The sequence below is a fragment of the Oncorhynchus gorbuscha genome, linkage group LG03 (assembly GCF_021184085.1).
Source record: "Oncorhynchus gorbuscha isolate QuinsamMale2020 ecotype Even-year linkage group LG03, OgorEven_v1.0, whole genome shotgun sequence".
NCBI classification, from domain to species: Eukaryota; Metazoa; Chordata; class Actinopteri; order Salmoniformes; family Salmonidae; genus Oncorhynchus; species Oncorhynchus gorbuscha.
In genome coordinates this window covers 80042580-80059050 of record NC_060175.1, presented here as the reverse complement: position 1 = coordinate 80059050, position 16471 = coordinate 80042580, and the positions used below count along the sequence as shown (strand labels likewise).

Below are 16471 nucleotides of genomic sequence, written 5' to 3'. Positions count from 1 at the left end.
CAAAACAGTTTATTGATATCAATTGTGTCTAACATCAGAAAACATGGCAATACACCTTACAGATACCTCAGTCGTCCAACTTCTATTGCAACCACATCACTCTCACTCTGTGATAAAGGGAATTATTTCTCATGGTTGTTGAATTTATTTTCTTCAGACTGCTTTAATAATTGCTCCACAAAGCAGGGATAATTCCTATTTGTTACTTTCAAAAACGAAATCACTCTTAAAACATTATATGTGGTAAGTAAAATGTAAAAGTAAAGATATATTCAATGTTCTGTTCTGATATGTAACTGTGCCACGGTAAAAGCTGTGACTAGTTATCACTGTTGATGGCAGTAAAGCATAGTTGGGTAAACACATAAATCAGACAGTCAAATATTGTTTGACAGATTCTAAAGTACATCAAAAAGTAATTATTTACTTTCATTTTGTGTTATGTAATCTATGCAAACTAAAAGACAAAAAAATAAAGAGAATACACATGGATTAATAAAATAATCATTTAAATAAATTACTTTAATCACTACGCACAACTTAATATTTTCAATACTCAGTTCAGTTGTTCCCTTTGTTCATGGAAGTGTCCAAATGAATAACTTAATTCAAGACATATCTACATGAAGAGAAGAACCAAAACTATTAGTAGTGCTTTTGGGGACTTTTTTTTATAGCATATCTACTATTTTCTTACCATTTTGTGTTTTGAAGTCGTTGTATATGTTTTAAATTGATTTGTATAGTTATATTTATTATTTTCTTTTTCAAGACATACACAACACATGTCAACACAGAAAAAGAAAAAAAGGTGACGTGACCAGAAGGAGTATATAAAAACAGAAAAACAAGGAGACAAATACAGCAGTTCAGCAAACAAACAATACATACAAACATACATGAAAGATAAAGCTAATTAATGAAGCATCATTAACTGGATTATAATAATTGTAGTAGTAATTGTAGTAATTGCAGTAGTAATAACAACAGTAATAATCTGAACAATTATATTGTTAAAAAGCAGAAGGAATTAACTCCATTTCACTTTCGGTTGAGTCTTCATATTTTCAATCAAAAGGGCAAGAATCAATTCCAGTTCATTCTTGTCTCTACTACACCAATCACTCTATTGCGTGCCTAGATATACATTTCAAAAGTGTCAATCAGAGTCTGATGGGGTTAGCATCGTTGGACTGTGGAGCTTTTTGAGAGGATATGTGAGTGTTTTGAAGCGGATAGTGCAGGCTAAAAGCAGTGGCTGTTGAGGAAAGGTTGGGCAACAATCTATAAAACCATTGGTCTATACAATGTAATCACTTATTTTTCTATGTCCAGTTTTCCTCTTCATTTCCTCTTTGTTGGGTTACATCCATGTCCATCAAGATCATTGGTGTTTCCTCTCCCTACTTGTCAACCATGTGCCCAGATTGTAGTTATAAACAGGTCTCCAAGCTGTGCAATGTGCTGGCGGGGCGGCAGAGAGAAGCAGTTGGTAGTCTTGCATCTTTTGGGTTCAGATGATCTCCATTCTCAGCGTCAGCAGCAGCAGTGGCGTTGTTGTTGCAGTTGAGTGTAACAGGGAGGCTCTGCTGGCGGCAGGGGGCGGGACGGGAGGTGGAGCGGCAGCGAGGGGGAGGCTGAGGAGCCTGGGCAGGGGGAGGAGCTTGACGAAAAGCCAGGCGAATGTTGTTGCAGTCTGAACGCTCTGATTCTTCGGTTTCAATGTCTGTCTCGTCAATCAAGGGGATGTTGTGGACCAAGTCACTGATGAGAAATTCCGGGTGTGCCATGAAGTCTTGGATGGAGTTCTTGGATCCCGGCTTCTCAATGCCATCATAAAGTGGGCTATGGAATGCTTTCACCACTCGGATCTATGTTGAGTTTTGTATAATAATGGTCAAACATGGGGAGAAATGCAGAAAGGAAAAGGGAATAGATGGGACAAACAATTGGAGAGAGATGTAGCATTTAATCATTTAAAAGAGTGACAGTGGCAGAATTATTTGTCTGAACTCACCTGAAAGATTTGTGAAAAAATACAATTTTTGAATCTTCTGAAAATTCTACTAAATGTTAGTTAAATTCTAAATAGAAGGTGTTATCGTACAGTAGTAGGCTTGCCTGGGCATGGGGAGGTGTACCTCTTTCTGTCCAATAAGGTCATTCCTAGATATTATATTTGTCCATTTAAGGGACACCTTTTGCTCAAGAACTTACCCAGAGGCAAATGTTCTGTACAGCCTCTTTAAAGGCAATAAATTACCTATGAGTTTGAAAAGCCTCACTGACCTGATAAAACCTACTGTATGTGTACAATATGTACATGTCCACTTTGGATTACTCTGTAACTTTAAAGTAAATGAGGGAAAGTAAAACAAATAAAAACTGAAATAATGACTTAAATAAAAGTTAGTGTTGTCAGTTCAATATAAGATATTTAAAATGAATCAAATATCAATTGATGGATGCACAACCTTGTCTGAAACACACACACACACACACACACACACACACACACACACACACACACACACACACACACACACACACACACACACACACACACACACACACACACACACACACACACACACACACACACACACACACACACACACACACACACACATTTTTTGTACTGAACTCTGAACTTACATACGGGACAAGTGAAACAAGCAGAACACAGAGCATGGGATTCAGAATAGTTCAAAAACCAAACAACAACTGACACTCCAAGACTGATCATGTGAGAGCCTCATTTACTGCCATGCTGTAAAAGAAACGCATTCGAGGTGGTCGTGCATGAGCTTGTCTTGGTGCAAACGAAAATGGGTGTAGTTGGATGACATATTGTTTGGGTGATGCAACGTCCAATGAGCCATATTGCAGCTACCAGTTAAGCTAAGTGAACATCACACACAATACAAACCATTCACAGTAATCGCAGGCTTTTGTAGACTTGATGACTAATGTTGTTATATCATTGTAAAAGTTGTTATAATTTACTCTTGTGAATTTGGGGGTGGCTGTAAAAAAGCCCTTCCTTAACAGTGTATGTGAATAATTGTATATTTCTATTGAACATCTTGAACGTGTACTTTTAAGTTATCTAGGGTATATCTAAACTCAGATGTTTTAGATAAAGTACAAACCAATTTAAGGACATAAATACAGTCCTCCAGCTCAGTACAAAAATGGCAATATTGTAGACAATGGATGTATTACATAAGGCACAATAGTCACCACACTGGAATTGCCAGTGCTGTACAACAAACCATTACCTTCAATGTCAGAACAATTGTTTTAAAAACTGTTCCTAAAAATCACATTATACAGTGCCTTCGGAAAGTATTCAGACCTCTTGATTTTTTCAAAATAAATACATTTTTTACAGCCTTATTGTAAAATGGATTAAATCGTCCCCCTTCCCCCCCTCATCAATCTACACACAATACCACACATAATGACAACATGGAAATACGTTATTTACATAAGTATTCAATCCCTTTGCTATGAGACTCAAAATTGAGCTCAGGTGCATCCTGTTTCCATTGATCATCCTTGAGATGTTTCTACAACTTGATTGGAGTCCACTTGTGGTAAATTCAATTGATTGGACATGATTTGGAAAGGCACACACCTGTCTATATAAGGTCCCACAGTTGACAGTGCATGTCAGAGCAAAAACCAAGCCATGAGGTCGAAGCAATTGTCCGTAGAGCTCCAAGACAGGATCTGGGGAAGGGTACAAAAAAATGTCTGCAGCATTGTAGGTCCCTAAGAACACAGTTGCCTCCATCATTCTTAAATGGAAGAAGTTTGGAACCACCAAGACTCTTCCTAGAGCTGACCGCCCGGCCAAACTGAGCAATCAGGGGAGAAGGGCCTTGGTCAGGGAGGTGACCAAGAACGTGATGGTCACTCTGACAGAGTCCTAGAGTTCCTCTGTGGAGAATGGAGAACCTTGCAGAAGGACGTCCATCTATGCAGCACTCCAACAATCAGGCCTTTATGGTAGAGTGGCCAGATGGTAGCCACTCCTCAGTAAAGACACATGACAGCCTGTTTGGAGTTTGCCGAAAGGCACCTAAAGACTCACAAACCATGAAAAACAAGACTCTCTGATCTGATGAAACCAAGATTGAACTCTTTGGCCTGAATGCCAAGCGTCACGTCTGGAGGAAACCTGGCACCATCCCTAAGGTGAAGCATGGTGGGCATGTTTTTCGGAGGCAGGCACTGGGAGACTAGACAGGACCAAGGGAAAGATGAACTGAGCAAAGTGCTGAGAGATCCTTGATGAAAATCTGCTCCAGAGCACTCAGGACCTCAGACTGGGGCAAAGGTTCAACTTCCAACAGAACAATGACCCTAAGCACACAGCCAAGACAACATAGGAGGGGCTTCCGGACAAGTCTCTGAATGTCCTTGAGTGGCCCAGCCAGAGCCCGGACTTGAACCTGATCGAAGATATCTGGAGTGACCTGAAAATAGCTGTGCAGCAACGCTCCCCATCTATCCTGACCGAGTTTAAGAGGATATGCAGAGAAAAATGGGAGAAACTCCCCAAATACAGGTGTGCCAAGCTTGTAGCGTCATACCCAAGAAGACTCAATGCTATAATTTCTGCCAAAAGTGCTTCAACAAAGCACTGAGTAAAGTGTCTGAATACTTACAGTACCAGTCAAAAGTTTGGACACACCTACAAATTTGAATATAATATTGAATACATCAAAACTATGAAATAACACACGTTTTTAATTCTTGATAAATTAGCAAAAATGTCTTTTTGATTTGTCATTATGGGGTATTTTGTATGTAGATTGATGAGGGGGAAAAATATTTAATCCATTTTAGAATGAGACTGTGACATAACAAAATGTGGAAAAAGTCAAGGGGTCTGAATACATTCCGAAGGCACTGTAAGCATGGGAAAATCTACATTTGATACACCACCAGTTGTTCTGTGTCCAGCCACCACATACCCATCTCCTTGTACAAAAATAATAAGAAGTGATGGGTTATTCATCAACTCAAAGTCAGCCCCCATTCACACAGAACTCAACATAGTTCTTAATAGGCCTTATGGTAAGCTTTCTTTAATATTGTTAATGAGGAAAACAATACATTAATAAATAGGATGTTTCTGTAATGACTATGGCTGGTCCGAAATGGTAAATAGATACACATATTGTGAAGTATAATAAAATAATAATAATACATTCATTCCCACAGAGCAAATAAGTGTGTGAACACGAATGCAATCATATTGTGTTGCAATAGGCACTACAGGCTGAATCCTAACTTGAGATACATGTGAGTAACTAAAACCCTTGTTGAAATCATGCACTGATATAAAAAGGGAGATTCGTGTGAAAGTCCAAGTTTTGGGCGAGCGTTAGAAATTATACTTAGGTCCTTATTCCTATTTGCTCAGTGGACTGTACCTCAGCATGCACAAACAATATGATTTGTTTGTTCATTCCTGCAGCAAGCATAGCCACAAAGACCAATTTCTTCAGCAAGCACCTCTAAAAAGACCAACCTTTGTAGCAAGCACAACCAAAAAAAACATTCTAACTGTGAAAATGACCACAAAGATCTTGCACAAGAAGCGACATGACCCAATAACGTTGTTGTGATGAGGGAGTCAGGCAACACAGATACACTGTTGAGGTTGACTTGTACTGATTTGTTTTACCAAGGAGCTGTTTGTGCCCATAAGGTAAATTATTTACAAAATAAATCATCATTATGTGCCCTCTGAATTCATGTCCCCTTGTGAAAATTGTAAACTTTCGAGTATAGTGCCCGCAATGATCAATATAACACCAGAGCTGTTGAAAATGAACTATTACTCAAGTCAATGTATTCACTTGATTTCTTTCAAATGGGCCACCTAAAGATCTCAGAAGAGGATGAGAAGGCCTGTTTTACTGTGGTGGAGCATGAATCCCATGAACACTTCAGATTTATTGAAGTACACTAAACAATTTACGCAAGTCGTGGTTAGGCTCAATTCATTTTCACTCAGTCAATTCAGTGAATGAAATGGCAATTCTATTCATGAATTAGTCAAACTATTCTCAGTGAAGATAATGGACCATCCATCAATGTACACAGTATGATTAAGGGGGAAACAATGAGAACTACCTATAAAGCTGAACAGCAAAACAATTACGTAAGAGGCGTAGAAGCTAGTGTTGCTACATTTAGATATCTACTAACATACAGAACAATCTGTGGCTGTATATAAGAGAAATCAAAAAGTCCTCAAAGGAAATGATAATAGGCAAAGTGCACAACACTTAAGGGTCTGTTTTTGAATATGGGTTGGACGAATGCCTCTGTATTGCATTATACCAAATGCTGCAATGCCACCTCCAAAGGAAATGGAGACATTTGACATAACTGCATGCAACAGATATATGGCGTGTTTTGCCCTTCAATTATGGTGTATTTTGACATATGTAAACTGTCAGTCAAACTGAACCGAAGTTAGCTGTCAGTCAAACTGTGTAGAAGTGAAACCAAAACTTAAGTTAAGGCATTCATTCTAACTTGTTAAAATGTTAGGGTTAAGGTTTGGGATAGGTTAAGGATAGGGTTAAAACAGAAACAATAAAACAAAAAAAGGAGTGCCTAGCACTAAGATTGAACCCGCAATGCTTGGAGCTGTAGTTTGCAGTTTAAGCCCACCCTCAACCCATCATTGACTTATCTCAATGGAAACATATCATTGAATGATCTCAATGGAATAAGATAATCTGTATGTTTGATAAGAAAAGAAAACAACAACAAAAACAAACCATAATAAGAGCAGAGTAGGCCTACATTAGGAAATAGAAAGGAAATAAAACTATCTTCCTTCATGAGATGCAGAACCTACAATGAGAGAGAATGAAAAAGACCAAGTAAAATGAGGGTAGTTATTTGTACAAAGCAACACTGCAGATCCTATTTTGGCAGTCTGATCGAACCTAGGGACAGAGAAAGATTTGTATTGGTAGGGTGACCAAACAGTAACATCTCAGAAATGCCACTGTTTCAGGCTTACACTCGAAGGTTTACAACTGTCTAGAAGTGCACAAACCCAAAATACATGTTATTTTTATTCTTGTTTTTTTTTGTCTTTTTTTTTACCTTGATTTGACGTTTAAGAAATTCTTTCAAATTGGCATCGTCGTAATGCTCTGAATAAAATTTGTATCTCTTTGAAAATTAAACCTTTGTAATGTCACAAATCTGATAAAACCATAGGAGCATACAGACAGTCTGCTCTGGGCAGTTTGAAACACAATTGATCATAGACTGCATCAAGCCAAACAAAGCAGCAAGATGAAGAAATAGATTAAGGCCAGGATTAAATCAGATCAGTGCTAACCCACGTTAGCCAACAAACTCTTGTTTAGGCCGGGTAAGAGGTATAACGGTATGGGCTGTCAAATTGGTGAGCTGCTGCTCTTGTGGACATTGTCAAAAGATACTACAGTCTGTCATGCCCTGATCTGTTTCACCTGTCCTTGTGATTGTCTCCACCCCCCTCCAGGTGTCACCCATCTTCCCCATTATCCCCTGTGTATTTATACCTGGGTTCTCTGTTTGTCGGTTGCCAGTTCGTCTTGTTTGTTCAAGTCAACCAGCGGTTTGTGTCAGCTGATGCTTTTTCACGTCTCACTTTTTTCACTCTCTTGGCTTTGACCCTTGCCTGTCCTGACTCTGAGCCCACCTGCCTGACCACTCTGCCTACCCTTGGCCCTGAGCCTGCCTGCCAACCTGTACATTTACATTACATTTACATTTAAGTCATTTAGCAGACGCTCTTATCCAGAGCGACTGTCCCCCTCTGGATTATGAACTCCTGCCTGCCTTGACCTGTTGTTTGCCTGCCCCTGTTGTTGCAATAAACATTGTTACTTCTACACTTCTACTTCTACTTCTACACACTTGGGTTTTACCTGAAGCCTGATACCGTCATTCCCTAAAATGTTAGTAGTTCAAAACATGGATATAACGTGTAGACTATATTGATGGTAGAAATAATTACACTTGAACGAAATAACGAAAAACAGTTTACAAAAGGCACCTGGCTTCGTTCTCCCTATTTATGCTGTCAAAAAGCATAAATGAGGAAACATTTTCCGAACTATGAAATTGTCATACATAAAAAATATAGGCTATAATAAAACAAAATATTATATAATGAATAAAAAAAAAGAATACAGTCCCCCTTGTCATGTTTCCTATTTTGTTGCCTTACAACCTGAACTGAAAATATTTTTTTTGGGGGGGGGGGTTGTATCAATTGATTTACACAACATACCACTTTTAAGTTTCTAAACTATATTTTTTATTGTGAAACAAGCAAGAAATAAGACAAAAAAACAGTAAACTTTAGCGTGCATAACTATTCACCCCCCCCCCTCCCCAAGTCAATACTTTGTAGAGTCACCTTTTGCAGCAATTACAGCTGCAAGTCTCTTGGGGTATGTTTCTATAAGCTTGGCACATCTAGCCACTGTGATTTTGCCCATTCTTCAAGGCAAAACTGCTCCAGTTGCTGGTGTACAGCAATCTTTAAGTCATACCACAGATTCTGAATTGGATTGAGGTCTGGGCTTTGACTAGGCCATTTCAAGACATTTAAATGTTTCCCCTTAAACCACTCGAGTGTTGCTTTAGCAGTATGCTTAGGGTCATTGTCCTGCTGGAAGGTGAACCTCCGTCCCAGTCTCAAATCTCTGGAAGACTGAAACAGGTTTCCCTCAAGAATTTCCATGTATTTAGCGCCATCCATCATTCCTTCAATTCTGACCAGTTTCCCAGTCCCTACCAATGAAAAACATTCCCACAGCATGATGCTGCCACCACCATGCTTCACTGTGGGGATGGTGTTCTCAGGGTGATGAGAAGTGTTGGGTTTGCGCCAGACAGCATTTTCCTTGATGGCCAAAAAGCTCAATTTTAGTCTCATCTGACCAGAGTACCTTCTTCCATATGTTTGGGGAGTCTCCCACATGCCTTTTGGCGAACACCAAACATGTTTGCTTATTTTTTTCTTTAAGCAATGGCTTTTTTCTGGCCACTCTTCCGTAAAGCTCAGCTCTGCGGAGTGTACGGCTTAAAGTGGTCCTATGGACAGATACTCTCCGCTGTGGAGCTTTGCAGCTCCTTCAGGGTTATCTTTTGTCTCTTTGTTGCCTCTCTGATTAATGCCCTCCTTGCCTGGTCCGTGAGTTTTGGTGGGCGGCTCTCTTTTGGCAGGTTTGTTGTGGTGCCATATTCTTTCCATTTTTTAATAATGGATTTAATGGTGCTCTGTGGGATGTTCAAAGTTTCAGATATTTTTTTATAATCCAACCCTGATCTGTACCTCTCCACAACTTTGTCCCTGACCTGTTTGGAGAGCTCCTTGGTCTTCATGGTGCCGCTTGATTGGTGGTGTGGCAGACTCTGGGGCCTTTCAAAACAGGTGTATATATACTGAGATCATGTGACACTTAGATTGCACACAGGTGGACTTAATTAGTTAAATAAGGTGACTTCTGAAGGTAATTGGTTGCATCAGATCTTATTTAGGGGCTTCATAGCAAAGGGGGTGAATACATATGCACAAACCACTTTTCCGTTTTTAATTTTTGGGAATTGTTTGAAACAAGTAATTTTTTTCATTTCACTTCACCAATTTGAACTATTTTGTGTATGTCCATTACATGAAATCCAAATAAATACCCATTTAAATTACAGATTGTAATGCAACAAAATAGGAAAAATGCCAAGGGGGATGAATACTTTTGCAAGGCATAAATAATAATAAATAAATATATTATTTATGGATTCATTTAATACAGCTGGCCAGCTAATATCATGCTTGAAGAAGTGAGGTAGCCTATCCATAATTACAAAGACAAACGTGTATAGTCAGCGAGTGGGGATCTGATTGAATCCTGGACTAAGATTATGAGGTAGTTGTGAAAAGGAGGTAGAGAAATGTAATACTAAATTAACAAATAATAAAACCACAAATATACACATAGACACACAGTCACTAAACTAATGAAAACATGATGTAGATAGAGATGGTAGATAAACCAGAACAAAGGAGGAAAACTCAAATGAAAAGGTCAGTCGGTCAGGCACATCAGTGTTGATGACTCCCCCACGCCACAACACACACACACAGACAAACACACATATCTTTGATGCTTAATTGCATTTCTGGGCAGGCAAAGGTCAATTTTCTACATACAACATGCTCATTTTGATGATAGTGAGTGGACTGTTTTTTGTTGTGTGCCGTTAATGGATGGCAGAAACTCACTCCCAGGCGCACCAGTTGCATTGGCAGTGGAGAGAACTACGTGAGTGGGAGTAGAAATATTGGTTACGTCATGGAGTTGGCTGAGAACTGAGGAGCGACGTCGCGCAGCACCCTGAAAGGAACCACTTCTCTTGAAGGTACTCACTACCTCCATCTGTTGGAGAGAAAGAGAGGATATTACAGAGAGGACATGACAGTCTTGAAGTACCTCATGTCAATTGGTAGGGGGCCCTGTGGGGCATATTGGAGAGCTGTGAAAGCAACAGGCAGAATGAATCACGTTTAAAGGGATTGTAAAAGTAGAACTTGTCGTTTTGTAGAGATCATGTTCCACAATGAAGGAATCTAAAAGCATGTTTTAGATACAAAAAGGCATTTTAAAAGAAAATCAAAGTACGTTTTAAATCAACGATGTTGCCCTCAAAACATGGACTGGTAATGTTAATTATTGTATTTAGCATTACATCAGCATCATGTGTCTCACCTAGATGCTGGTTTCAGTAAGAGACAGACTACAATTAGAACTCTTGTAATATATTTAATATACTTGTTGTTAGGATTATTAGGTATGATAATTGAAGACTTGTCTGTGTAAGAGTGACGAGGATTAAGGATACATAAAAAATAAAGACAGAATCTGTGATAATCGCAATGACATGAGGATGAAGGATAAAAAGTGAGAAATATGACCATGAGATGTAATCAAAATGACTCTGATAGGTTACAATAGAGATGATTGTATTTCAATAAATATAGGAAAACAAAGTGTGGTGAAATAAATTAAGGCATCAAATGGTGAAGAAAGAGAGACACATATTAACAGAGATAAGTCGGGCAAGCAGAAAAGACTCCTCTTCGTAGGACAGTACAGCACATACGAGAGCCCTTGTTAGGGAAAGACAAGGGACAGAGAATGGTGGAGCCCAATGCACTGTACCTGAGTCTGAATACGATTGAGGCCCCGGAACCAGAGAATCTGCCCTCGACGTAGCTCCCTCTCAGCATGGTCAATCTCTTGCTCATCATCTGCCATGTCATCATCAATCATCTCTTCCTTACCCAGCGCATGACCCGCTTCCTTCAGACAGGGCAGGCGGCTGGTAGGCACCGTGGTGATGAGCTGTTGGGGTCAGGGGTCAGCGTTAGTTGATGAACAAGAAGAACACAACTTCCATTTCGGTCTGGTTGGTCCTAGCAAGTCCTTGTGTCAAAGCCAACTGAAGACTGGGTTATGGATATGTGGATTTGTCTATGTCAAAGGCCTTAATTGTGTCTTGACACAAAACCACTGGAGAACCACAGATTGGTTAACACATTCAAACAACGTTAACTCCAGCATAAGTACCTGTCCCCACAGCAGCTCTCCTACTCCCACGAGCAGACACCACAGCCACTGCTCCACATTGAGTGGTGTGCAGCTGAAAGGTTTCCCCCCAAACTGCACAATCACAAACTGTACAGAATAAGACACAAGAGGAGAGAGATATGATCACAAAAAAGTGGTTGCCATTGGTTAGCACAACATACATGTATCATGTATCCTGTGAGACAATAATTAAGTAGTCAATATTATTAGGTATATGTCATGGTTGAATAACATTACTAGGATTGCTATAATGTAAAGGGAAAACAACATATAGGAAGTAAAAGCTTGTGGTCCTCTCACCTGCATTAAAAAAGTCCCCAGCACAATACTGCAGAAAATAGGGTTGTGGAATATGCCGTCGAAAACGTTCCTTTCACCGTGGATCTTGCGGGCATTGATCTCGTTGAACAGTTGCATTAGCACAAAGGTGTTGAAGATGATCGTGTAGTGCTCGGAGGGGGGAGAGTGCAGAGGGGCGTGGCGTCCGCTATCAATGTTGAAGATCTTTTCTCCTGAGATGGAGAGGAACACAAAAAGGATAAGCAGACAATAGAAAGAGACACATGTAGTCGAATATATATTTTCTAGTTAAAGCGATAGTGCAAGATTCTGGAAATTAAGCTGTTTTGCTACTTACCCAATGTCAGATGAAGTCATGGATGCCATTTGTTATGTCTCTGCGTGCAGTTTGAAGGAAGTTGACGGTAGTTTCTACTTCCAGTGATTACGTTAACGCTAGTTAGCATTGGCTCGCAAAACTACCTACAACTTCCTTCATACTGAACGCAGAGACATAAAAATGGTATCCATGAGTTCATCTGACTGGATAAGTAGCAAAACACACTATCCCTTTAATGGCAAGCAAATGTATACTAAATGATCATGTAAAATACTATGAGCTAAATAGAGCACCACAGTTCCATGACTGTTTTTCTTCAACCTTCTTGTTCCCCACTACTGCCATTACCTACACCCCACTCTCCCTTTCCCCTACTCCAGCCTCCGTCCCCCACCTCCACCTGCAGCCCCCCTCCAACTCCTCCCCTTTTCTCCATTCTCTTCCCACTTCCAGTCTCTCTCCTCCTCCTTCTCCTCCTCCCTTGTGTGTACCCGCAAACAGCAGGGTGAAGATGATAGTGAGCTGGTAGATGGCATGGCCCAGGATGTTCTTCATCATGGTGCGGGAGATGAGGGGGTTGTTGCGGCCGTAAGGCTTCCTCAGGAGCAGGGACTCAGTGGGCGGCTCGGTGGCTAAGGCCAGGGAGGCAAAGGTGTCCATGATAAGGTTCACCCACAACATCTGGACAGCCTTCAGAGGAGAGTCCTGAAGGGAGGAGAGAGAGAGGAGTGGGTAGGGACATGTAAGGAGAGAGGGAGAAAGAGGTAGAGAGGGGGATGGTAAGAGGCAGAGGGAGAAGTAAAAAGAGAAGCAGCAAGAGAGGTAAGGAGAGAATGGCCTTCACCATCATAGACTGTTACCTACATCTTTGATCATTTACTACAGTTACTTAAATGATCCATTTGGATGTTACACAACAGTGAATTGTGTTGTGGTGTGTTGTGGTGTGCTGTACTGTGGTATGGTGTGTGAGAGTCAGAGATGGAGTGAGTACCTGTGTGATACAGGCGCCGGTGAAGGCCACAATGACAGCCACCACGTTGACAGTGAGCTGGAATTGGAGGAACTTGGAGATGCTGTCATAGACGTTACGTCCCCACATGACCGCCTTCACAATGCTAGAGAAGTTGTCATCAGTCAGGATGATGTCAGAGGCTTCCTTGGCTACGTCAGTACCAGCGATGCCCTACACAGAGCCACCAAAATAATCCACTTTAAATTCACCCCCCCCCCCCCCGCTTGCACAAGTCTCACATTTAAAAAAAAAACATGTCACTAATACCTATGTAAGTGCGTGATAGTTACACAGCCGTAAGTACTACGTTAGAACTAATGTAACGATACCACAGTACATACCATGCCTATGTAACTACAATGTAAATAGGTAGGGAAATGTATTATTAAAGTGATGCGCCAAAGGTCTTGCATAATATCACACAGTAGTTTTGAAAGCAGTGCTCACGAGCCAAAACTGGTCCCTGACAATTGTGCACAATTGTGTACTACATCAACCATTTTGTATGATATGTTACAAATTTGTAAGTGCTTATGATCCCGGACTGCAACTTTAAGTGTGGGACTTAATATTTTCCCAAAGTTACTGAAATGACTAAAGATTTGTCATCATCATCATCATCATCATCATCATCATCATCATCATCATCATCATCATCATCATGTCTCACCATGGCAAAGCCAACATCGGCCTTCTTCAGGGCGGGTCCGTCGTTTGTCCCGTCCCCTGTCACAGCTACTACCTGCCGCTGTTCCAGTACGGTGCTGTCTATGATGCCTGCAGAGAGATTAAGGTCTCATTGGAAATGCTGCATGTGCATGGTTTACAAGCTGTTTACAAAAGAATACTGTAGTTTTGAGTGTAGAATCACTGACCCACCTTTAACCAGTGTATGTTTGTCTGTAGGTGAGGACCGAGCCAGAACTCTCAGTTTGGGCCAAACCTTATCAATGCGCTCCTGCTCAACCTGTAAGAAAGAAAGATTGGGTATCCACAGAAAATGTTGAGTCATGTAACACTATGTAAACCAAGCTAAGGAACTGAATCAGGGCACTTTTATTTTTTTGTCGGTTAAAAAGTGTCAAATAATTTATGAATGATGAATTCTACCTCTCCTTTCTCATTTCTGATTCGTCGGTTGAATTCCTTCCCGTCTATACACAGGAAGTCATCCCCTGGCTGGATGATGCCACACTTGGCAGCGATGGCTCGTGCTGTGTTGATGTTGTCACCTGTCACCATGCGCACCGTGATACCTGCTCGCTGGCATTGCTTGATAGCATCTGGGACCTGGTTAGAAAAGACAGCTGGGTTTTGATAAAGCCTTGCCACACCCTCTTACTAGCTAATGTGCATGTAACTACATCTTCATCACTGAATATTTACTACAATTATAACAATACCTATAATCTCAGAATTGCAGAACTGATTATAAAAAATTGCATTGGACACTTGATTATGTTCTAGGGGCAGATGTGTTAGAAAATATACTAGAACAAGGAGTGAAATAGCCCCCCCTCCCCCTCTGTATCCTTATGGCAAGTCTATGGTCCAAATGTCCACTCCCCTTCCGAAACTCAAAAAATGCAGCAAAGTTCCTTGTTAGTCGTCGCATCCCAGTCTGTTTACAGATGCTACGATACTATTTATTATTTATGTTACGTATGAGATTACAATACCTATACCTAACTATTCCTAACTACACCTATACCTAACTATACCTATACCTAACTACACCTATACCTAACTATTCCTAACTACACCTATACCTAACTATTCCTAACTACACCTATACCTAACTATACCTATACCTAACTACACCTATACCTAACTATTCCTAACTACACCTATACCTAACTACATCTATACCTAACTATACCTATACCTAACTACACCTAACTATACCTAGACCTAACTATACCTATACCTAACAACACCTATACTTAACTATACCTAACTATACCTATACCTAACTATACCTATACCTAACTATACCTATACCTGCTGTTTAACAATACCTGTTGTATAACAATACCTATTTATTCCTAAATTCATATCTATCTTACTTATTTAGACATTTATCTGCAGAATAACTCACTTGAAATGAAGAGCAAGAAACAGTCAATTGTCATACCTGTGGAAAAACTCCACTCCAAATCTCTACCTACATCTGTAAACAACTGCACCGCAATAGAGCGTCCCTCTGTGTAAGGTCTTGGTTACCTCTGGGCGGACAGGGTCCTCGATCCCCACCACAGTGATACAGATGAGGTCGCTGACGATGCCCGCCTCGTCCTCCCAGTCGGGCTCAGGGCTGGCCGGCAGGTCCTTGTAGGCCACGCAGATGGTGCGCAGGCCGTCGCAGGCCATGGGCTCGATCACCTTCTTCACCATCTCATCCCTATCCCGTGGGCGGAAACCCCGCGGATCTCCACCGCCAGCCATGATAGAGGAGCACCTGACAGACAGAGAGTCAGAACTATGGTTGCAAAGCTACCGGTAATTACAGGAAATGTACAGTATACTTGAATAACTTTGAAGTATTCATACAGTATATAGTATTCATTTTTTATATCTGTGTCCATATTGTCCATGAGTTGCTAGTGAATAGACCATATGGTTCAAGAGAAAATAGCATACATTTTTTTATATAACCATCTAATCAACAATGGCATTATTTTTTATTAACTATGCAACTTTTACAACTATTTATTTTTTCACAACTGCCACCAGTTTGGCACCACAACATTTACAACAAAGACATATTGATATTGTAAAATAAATAAATCAAATATATTTTATGGAGGCATGGCCCAGGATTAAACACCAAAGGTATTCACTAAATTCATGGTTTATAACTCAGAGTTGTCATTCTATTTGACATGTTATTTAAAATAATCTTATTAGATGATGTTATATATTGTACATATAATAAGGCCACACAGAGGGCCAGAGATAATTACAGACACCAGTGATCATCTGAAGGACCTAAAAAGGCCACGAGATGTCCAGTGATAAATTCCTTAAAATCCTTGAAAGTTACCAAAATTGTGTTAGATATTGCTACTTGCAAATAATACACCCTTCTTTTGCCACCCTAGTCAGGACACAAGTCAGATGCTCTGTATGTTAGGGCAAAGTATTAATGTT

At 40.3% G+C, this 16471-nt stretch overlaps 1 protein-coding gene across 10 annotated transcripts in view; it reads right to left on the bottom strand.

Annotated features, from left to right (window-relative positions):
- Positions 1-503: 503 nt before the first annotated feature.
- LOC124031990 (plasma membrane calcium-transporting ATPase 3-like) overlaps positions 504-16471 on the bottom strand; it is a 31985-nt gene continuing 16017 nt past the window's right edge. For 4 of the 10 annotated variants that reach the window (XM_046343891.1, XM_046343892.1, XM_046343893.1 and 1 more), the window contains 11 exons: positions 15545-15779; positions 14432-14611; positions 14201-14288; positions 13992-14098; positions 13301-13492; positions 12798-13011; positions 11988-12199; positions 11667-11774; positions 11259-11441; positions 10389-10475; positions 504-1871 (listed from right to left, as the gene is read on the bottom strand). In XM_046343891.1, coding sequence (XP_046199847.1) covers positions 1434-1871; positions 10389-10475; positions 11259-11441; positions 11667-11774; positions 11988-12199; positions 12798-13011; positions 13301-13492; positions 13992-14098; positions 14201-14288; positions 14432-14611; positions 15545-15779 — 2044 coding nt within the window. In that variant the 3' untranslated portion in view covers positions 504-1433. Of the gene's footprint in view, positions 1872-10321; positions 10476-11258; positions 11442-11666; positions 11775-11987; positions 12200-12797; positions 13012-13300; positions 13493-13991; positions 14099-14200; positions 14289-14431; positions 14612-15544; positions 15780-16471 lie in introns of all 10 variants that reach the window. The other 6 variants (XM_046343898.1, XM_046343899.1, XM_046343900.1 and 3 more) reach the window with 2 other exon arrangements.